The sequence below is a fragment of the Asterias rubens genome, chromosome 2 (assembly GCF_902459465.1).
Source record: "Asterias rubens chromosome 2, eAstRub1.3, whole genome shotgun sequence".
In the NCBI taxonomy this organism is placed as follows: domain Eukaryota; kingdom Metazoa; phylum Echinodermata; class Asteroidea; order Forcipulatida; family Asteriidae; genus Asterias; species Asterias rubens.
The window spans coordinates 9,663,904-9,672,785 of NC_047063.1; the positions used below are offsets into that span (position 1 = coordinate 9,663,904).

The window sequence follows — 8,882 nt, forward strand, 5'->3', positions numbered from 1 at the left end:
GCAAATGACTTTGGCTGTAGGCTAAGGCTATGTCTACTGGCTGTAACGATTTAAATTGAATTATCGTAAATTGTTAAATTCTCGTTTTAAGCTGTACATTAATAGTATTCGCTATCACCTTTAAAGGTTGTTCTTTAACTATAAAACACCTAATTGTAATGATAAAAAAAACCATAAATTTCCCACTGCTGGAAATGCAGCTATAACAAAACATACTACAAAAGACAATAAAAAAATAATGATCTGCCGTTTTGTTGAGTCGACAATTTGGTCCTACAAAATGACGGATCATGTTCAATCATGAAATTATACCCCCAAAACGTCTTCGGGGAACTTTATGTGCTACTCTACTTTTAATTTATCTTTCCAATTTTAATTCCATATCAAATGTGCCCCTTTAATTCTGAAAACTTTCCTTGCAAACTTAGAATAGGTATACGTCGAATAGCATATCCAGACACCGTCTGATTCCCTGTATTGGAGTAGTCTGTTCAGAACGTCATAAGTGAAAGAGTCCTGACTATTTTACACACAGCTGTGTTTTCTGACTTGAGAAACCCAATACGGCAGCGTCTACGGTGAACGTTTATGTTTGCGCTGGATGGGTTATCTCATCCACTTAGAATAACTCCATGGGCGACAAAGCTACTTTCGCGCCATAATCTTGTTGATAAAAATATCAGACAAAACGCCCACGACGCTCTGACCGCTTTCGTTATACAGCTGCAAAAATACCTATGAACTCTTGTGCACTGTTTCCATTGGCTTCTGGTGGATTTTGATACTGATTGAGTAAAACACCTTTCTGGATATGACGACTGCTGTCGTTACTGTGTGTCTTATATTCATAGTTGCCTTGTTAACATTTTAATGACCATATGGAGGTAGAAATGACAGCTGTGTTTAATTCTGCCAATTCTTGTTATATCAAGATCGATGTGACTGGCCCCATTACCCCTTTATGTCGGGCACGTTGTTTTGAGAGGACAGAAAAACAAAGAAATATCAAGCAGCAAATGTACTCTTAATAAAGCTTGGTCGAATAATCTTGGTTCAAATCCTGGTCGTCTTGTGTCCTTGATTCGGGCACTTAACCATAATTGTTTCTCTCAACCCATGTGTGGGGGCTGTTGGATTAAACCCCTTAGCGCTTATTTAATCAGCTTGGGCTTGTATACTCCACAGGGAGTTGGAAAAATTAAAGGATTGGTCTAAAGGTATGCCACAAAAAACCAATGATGATGTCAGCGCCTTTAAGAACTAAGGATATGTGCGCCAATATGAAACAAACATGATAATTTTCATTATTATGACGAGTTAAATGCGGCTTCGCTTTGTTAAAGATTCAAGCACAACATTGATACCACAATTAAACACATTTCAAGAGTCCGAGAGAGAGGGAGTTTTTTTTTGGAACGATACGCGATAATAGTTTACCAAACAGAGGCTAGTTGCTCAGTAGGTTTTTCCATCGGAGATAAAGAAGAATAAGATATATGCACTCATAAGGATGGATAACACATGACGTCATTAACCGCCATCTTTGATGACAAACAGTGAAAAAGTAAACTCTTGTGAACGCGCTGCGCACGACTCTCGGCCAAAAATAGCCTTCAAAATGGGCATGTTTCATTTTCATCGAAGACTGCGACCAATGCAAAAGTCTTTAAAAGGGCAACTTTTCCGAGGTTTTACACCCCGCCCCACCCACCATGTAGACGTGTGGATACAGTTCACACTTTTGTCCGAACACAGGAAAGTCTCCAAGTTCTCATATCCATCGTTTCATGAAGATGATACTCTTCTTTTAATTGTAGGAAGTGGTATCCGAAAGCCAGGCAGTTGACAAGCTGTGACGTCACATGCAGGTGTATCTCATATCGGTATGTATACTTCTCAGTGTTGTCAAATCATAAGAACATCGATTGGTTCTTTCTAATTATACCACGTGGATGTAGAATGTATATCTAGAGCCGAGGGAGAGACGAAAACAATTTTTTCCCCGCGGTTTGATTAAAGCCTCGTGGGTTTGTATGATATGACTTTGACCTCCTGCCTCATATTCCGGCGGGAAAAAAGACGAGCGGATTTTTTTTTAACGAGGAGGACCAGCGAATCGATGGTAATCAAGGGTGGTCATCCATGAACATAATCGAATAAGGCTTGTCAACTTTTAGCTTTAGTGCCATTTGCACCCGACTTCGGCTATGTAGGTTAATAATGCAATCGCCAAAAGACCCTTTTTTCACAGCGTTATAATTAGTTGTTATCATCCTCTGATGTTTTCTTCAAGTTTCACTTTAAGTCAGCATTCAAGTCACCTTCTTCTACGTACAAAATGCACCAAAAAAAAATTATAATTAAATTTTCGGGACTCTATAGGCTAAGTGTGAATGACCGAGTGTATATTTCCTTTAATTTACGAGCACTTATTTTTATTTCTGGTTGACCGATTTGTTGTCCATCATTGATTGAAAACACACCACCGTGATTTCCTCCAAATACAGTTTAATTGGTTTGCGTTAGTTCTAGGAATACACACGCACGGTGGCTATTACGCCTACACACGATTTTGGTGTCAACTGAGAACTTTGTTTTCACCCATTTCGATATTGTCAAGCGAGGACGGACTGTAAACTTCCCTTTTGTTTTAGTCCAACTGTTTGAATGCTGTGAACTGCATGGGCCCGATTTCATAGAGCTGCTTCAGCAGAAAATATCGCCTCACATTTCTTTTGCTAAGCAGTAATTGACCGGATACCAGTCACAAATTGTACATGTGACATGGTAGTTAGGCTGGTAACCTTATTCTGGTAAGCACAATGCTGTTGTGCTTAGCTGCTTTTTAAAATGTTCCTTAAAATTGATTTGCTAAGCAGAAATAAGCGGGATACCAGTCACATATTGTACATGTAACATGGTAGTTTAGCTGGTACCCTTATTCTGGTAAGCATAATGCTGTTGTGCTTGCTGCTTTTTAAGCCTGCTTTATGAATTTGGGCCCTGACGGTTATTCAACACGGATGCTATACGCGCGCAATCAAATTGTCGCTGCAACGGTGCAGTGTAGAACTGAACCTATTATACAGAATGGCCGCTGGATATTAACATAATTACAGGAAATCTCAGAATTGCAGCGATGTCATGACTCCGTCACTAGGTAACAGGACACAGTGATTGATTATGGCCACCCTCCGGGATGTAGGTTTCAAGGAGGTTTTAAAGTAACCGTTATAAAAGTGGTTATCGATTTGACAGTCATTTTGTTGTTTTTTCCCCATAACATTTCCCTTACGACTACCAATAATAATTATTGTCTCAAGGATTTTGTCTTCTCTGAAGAAATGCAGTATTTCGACAACTTTTATTAAGTATCAGACTTTCGTGTTTTTCTCCTCACGACGCAACATTATGCTATTATGACATGCAAAAAAGAAATACATTTCTTCAGAGTTAGGCATACCAATGTCAAAATATTTGTTTCGTAACAAAATAATTGTTTGCCATTTTGTTTGAACGATTTGTGAAAAGGACACACAACAAACACCCGCCTCTTGAAACGGAATAATTTAGAAAAGTTTCAATGTACATGACGCTTTCAATTAACGAAACCTTGTTGTTAAACACCTTACACATCAACATCAACAGTAAAGTCTATGGACAACCCGATAAATGAACTGATTAAAGATCGTCTCTGCAGCCTTAAAATATCATACAGACAAATACGAGCTCTGGAAATTAAGAACGTAGTGTGCACATGCCTATATTGGTACCTGTTTTTCAGCACAGACGCACAAACTTCAATGAGTCCCTCACCCAGAGATGTCATCTGACAATGGTATCTCAGGCCAAGTAGTAGACAATGGTATCAATATTTAAAATCCTCCCAAACCGAACTCGATGTAGAGTGATTTGCTATGGGTAACTCAACAACCAACATGTTAGACTTAGAAAATGGTAGTTTGAGTAAACAAAATGTTGGCATTTTCTTGATCCTCTAAATTTTGAGATGGTCTCCCTTGAGCAAGCAGGGAACACCATCCTCCGATCTCAGTATTGTATTACTGAGGATGCCCCTGATCGCGTGACTTACTGACTCCAATCTCACACTTATGAAATGCATGTATTTACAGAGGCATTCGGGAGTGTCGACACCTGGTCTGCTTCCATAAAGAGCGCGTATGCTGATTTATTGAAATCTTTAGAAGGGTTGCTGAGAGGTAATGTTGAGGCGTGAGAGGCACGCATGTTGATTTCCCCCACGCCCCATGTTGATAGTCACGACCGAAAGTGCTCAGGAACTGGAGGTTGGTGGGTGTTTTCGAAAACGTAGTTGAGTTAAGGCTGGCTGTGGCTTCGTCATTGTCAGCCTGTATATTTAAAGGGATCTATACAATGCAACAACCTAAAGGAGTAGCCTATGTTAGTCGCAGCTTGGACTTATAGGCCATGATTTGGGATATACCCTAAGGGGTTGAAGTTGCCACGTGTGGGAGTCACGCAAATCACTTTGAACAGTTCTCTCGCATCCATAGTCTTGGTGCAAGACGTTGTTAAATCACTCAACTATTGTGACCCCTAGCGTTGGGAGTATTGGGGCCGAGGTTGACCATCTCAACGCTCAACAGGAGCGTATTGCACCAAGACCATCATCCCCCAAGATCCATTACTCTTTCAGCGGGTTTATAGTCTCGAGGCATTTAAAGGCAGGCATGTGGTTTCAAGGTATCATACTCGAAAGCCGTTAGTCAGTACAAGTACATAGAGTACATTAAGGGGAGGGGGGGGGGGGGGTACTGATTCGAGGGTTTGGACCTCGAGGGGTATAAAGGCATTATCAGGCAATGGTCCTCTTCTCTACCACTTAAACCATCCACATCTAGAGGGTGATGGCATTTTCGGTTGGGCCCTCGGGGTGACGCGAGCGGGTTTCTCCTGTGAATGGCAAGATTTTTGATATGAATGTTGTAATATTGTTGTCCTGAAAGATGAATAAGGAACTTTTTTTATATAAAAATAATGTGCCCTCATTTTAAAAAAATATGTTCGAAACGTGTTGTACACTCCCTTTAATTTAGCTGAGTGCTGTGAGTTTTCAAATGGGCGTATCGACTGGACGGTAGACTAGCCAAGCATGAAGTTTTTATTAGACTTGTTCAAGTCCTTACCTTACTCGTCGTTCATCCCTTGTCTGCAAATCCCTCGCCCTCTGTAGCACGGACAAGATGTGGGCTCGTTCCTGCTCCGTTAGATGACTTAAGTCGGCCGCTGGAGGCTCAATGGGTATGTTGTGACCTCTACTCGGTCTCATTCTGGCAGATCGTTCTGACATCAAAGAGTCGTCAGTATAGCTGTCGTCTTCCTGGCTGCTTAGGTTGCCCATGCCGTCATGCTACACCAGGTCAAAGCCCGACGACCATTTCGCGTCTGATAAAACGCAGAACATGGATGCCGGATTGCGATTTTGACGGTGTGGGTAACCAGTTTTTTACAGCGAATAAGAACGACACGAATTTATAATTCTAACATCCAAATTTGAGCAGCATCTTATAAACGTAAATCGATACTTCATTACACACTTAGCTAAATTCAAATCAGCATCCGTTTATTCTTGAAGTCATCAGTCATCGTCAAATAAAGAGAGAAGTTTTAGTAATACCCTTGCGAGCAAACCATGGCAAGATGTTCACTAGGTTTCCGAGTATGCATGTCTTACCAACACAGCACCTTGATGTTGACACTGGTCCATGAGAAGATGTTCCCACAACCACATTTCCTCCGTCTCAGAGACGATAATTTAAACATCCACTGGCTACTGGACGGATGAGGCAATCTAACCACCTGCTTTATACATCCAAATTGTATGCGAAACAACGAAGAAAACGAGCATTACTACAGCACGTGAAATTCATCCCCCATTAGGAGGAATGCAATCATTACATCCGTGACGTTCCTCTGCGACATCACACCGAAGCATTTCACCGTGATGGATTGATCCTTCAAGATGCTGAGACTAAAAAACAACGGGGTTGCCGGCTAAAAAAAAAGAAGAACAAAAAAGCATTCCTCTTCAAGAGCTGCTATCTAATCCACGCTACTAGAACCTTCATGGGAGGGCCTTTTAGCTTCAGAGATGCTGCTGACTAACCATAGTGCTGCTACTATACTACACATCAAGGACACAGTGCAGTTGCTATCTATGAGGCAGGCGAATTATGCACTAACAGGGAGCGGGATGTTCTGAGCATCCCCATCTATACTACACACACGGAGAGAGAGAGGCGGGTGATGAGGAACACACAGTGGTTGCACAGTGCCAATGGGAAATTACTCCTCTATGCTTTTCCCGCATCTCTTGAGGTGAAACATTAGGGTCGAGAGAGAGAGAGAGAGAGAGATGGAGAATGGGAGCGACCATTTTCTCACGGAGGGGGGAACCATCATCAAATCAACCACTTGTGAAATTTCGTGGTTAATTAGGATTGTTGCGATGCAGAGGGCTGTGTGCAATTAAGGGTATTGAATTCAAACACACGTGTGTGTTTACGTACGTACGGGGTGATTATTAGTGGAATGTAAGCTAATCGTTGCAATCTTATAACATTGTCCAAATGAAGTGTTTTTTCTACCCCCTTATATACATCTTTATATTGGTATTATTTTGTTCGATCTAGTGTTTGTATTGTGTTGTATCGTTCATGAGCAATTTTATACGAATCTGTTATTGATGTCAGAGCTGGTTAAATTAAATTGGTATTCTAGTGTTAAGGTGATTTCTTTATTGACACTAAATCTAATAAAAATGTAAAGCTATTTTATTTCTTGGTTAACGTCAGCGGTAATGTAATGATTTGCATCCACAACAAGTACATTATGGGTCATACAAAATGTTGTGTATACGTACAATGCAGAGACTAGGGTGTTAACATTTTCACCATAGGGTGTTGTCACATAATAAATACAACATAGGGTGTTAAATTGTGGAGGTAGTGCTTTCTGCTCTACCGACCAGGCTTCGGACTGATGATACCCAAGCCTACATCTGTATGGACTGTAAAAGGGGTAACCCTGTTTCAGCCCTAGGAGTAGGTGGCAACGGCCTATGGAAAAAACATGTAGCCCACACCTTGAAGTGGCCTTAAGGCCTTGTGTATCTGGCGACTTGCATTAAAAAAAAAATATTAAAACAAATGAATAAACAAAAATAACACTTATTTCTGCCAATAATATATTGGTGTTATTTTAACACGCTATTAGTTATTTGTTATTCTCTCTTGGGTGTCTATAATACTGACAACAACCGTGCACATTTTTACAACCAGGTTTTTGCAGTGTTTTAATACTATCTTAATTTATTTCCCCAAATAGTCAATTCGACTAATACACCCAATCAGGCGACCAGATCAGACACCATTATTGTACTCAGAATCACTTTTATAAATCGAGCTTGGCTCATCGATATTACATCAACGACGATAAAATACAACAGCTATTGCGGTAAAATGATTTACCCTACAGAAGCGAGTTCAAAAACACACACCATTAATTTTGATATCAAAATTAACAATGTTTTGAAATACGCACACCTTTATGAAGGTGTGTGTATTTTGGTAAAAGCTTGAATCAAAATTGAAACTCACAATCTTGTTAACAATGTTGTTAAAAACACACACCGTGATACCAAATGATGAAATCAACAATCCCGTTAACAGTGTTTTAGATACACGCACGCCATTTGATATCCCAACTGAAATTTACAATCTTGTTAACAATCTTTTAAAATAAACACACTGTGATATCAACATATTGATGTTCACAATCTCACGAAGAATGTTTTATGACCTTCCATCCCTTAAAGGGACATAAAGATCTCTAGATTGACCCCTGACTGACCCCTGATTATAATTTTATCTCCAAGATGTCAAACACGATGAGAACGTCTCAGTGCAATAAAACGACACGTTAAAATAGTGACAGCGAAATAATAACAAAACTTGCGCCCGGGCGCGCTTTCAGCTGATAAAACAAAAAAATCCATCAAGCCAGCGAGATGTTATAAAATACTCACATCAAGCATGAGGGTTTTAAAGGCGCTCGGCACCTTTGGTAACTGTCAAAGACCAGTCTTCTTACTTGGTGTATCTGAACGTTATGCATAAAATAAAAAATCTGTGAAAATTTGAACTCATTGGTCGTTGAAGTTGCCAGAGAAAAAGGGAAGAAAAATACCCTTGAACAAACTCTTGTGCTTTCACCTGACGATCACCTGAGGTCTCGAATTCAATTCAAACGTTTTAGTGATAAATTACTTCTTTCTCAAAAACTACGTTACTTTAGACGGAGCCGTTTTCAACATGTTTATGGCGTCAATAGCTCTCCATTGCTCGTTAATAGGCACGTTTTTATGCAAACATCTATTTTGAGTAATTATTATCAATAGTGTCCATTGCCTTTAATACACCACAGCTATAGCGCTCTGTTGGATTGTCCATTGGGGAAACAAAAAAATGATTAAACGATCCCTGTGTTTGGCACTCGAGAATTACCAAGAGAGTAATGAGTTATTTAACGTGTACGGGAGCTGGGATTACGATCGCAATCATATCTTAACATAATTTATTCTCTGGGTTTTGTTGTTGAGTGATGAGGGACCAAACCAAAGCTAATAATTCTTGACCAATTATAGTCCAGAGGTGTATGTACCCCGGGCAATAATTGGGAGCGCACAAGTCAGCTAGGACAAACATCACGTACAAGGCTAATTTGTTTTAGCATTAAGGAAAGACGGACTTGACAAAATTATGGAGACCTTAACTTAATAAAAACAATTGCATCTCACGGTCTTTTGCAGACCATCGGGGAATTGTCTCTCTTTTGAAAAC

General features: G+C 40.1%; 1 protein-coding gene across 2 annotated transcripts in view; it reads right to left on the reverse strand.

Annotated features, from left to right (window-relative positions):
- Nucleotides 1-6,647, reverse strand: part of LOC117305823 — an 84,475-nt gene extending 77,828 nt beyond the window's left edge. Inside the window, exon 1 of one of the 2 annotated variants that reach the window (XM_033790700.1) lies at nt 5,169-6,647. In XM_033790700.1, coding sequence (XP_033646591.1) covers nt 5,169-5,383 — 215 coding nt within the window. In that variant the 5' untranslated portion in view covers nt 5,384-6,647. The remainder of the gene's footprint in view (nt 1-5,168) is intronic. The other variant, XM_033790707.1, reaches the window with a different exon arrangement.
- Between the last annotated feature and the right edge of the window lie 2,235 nt (nt 6,648-8,882).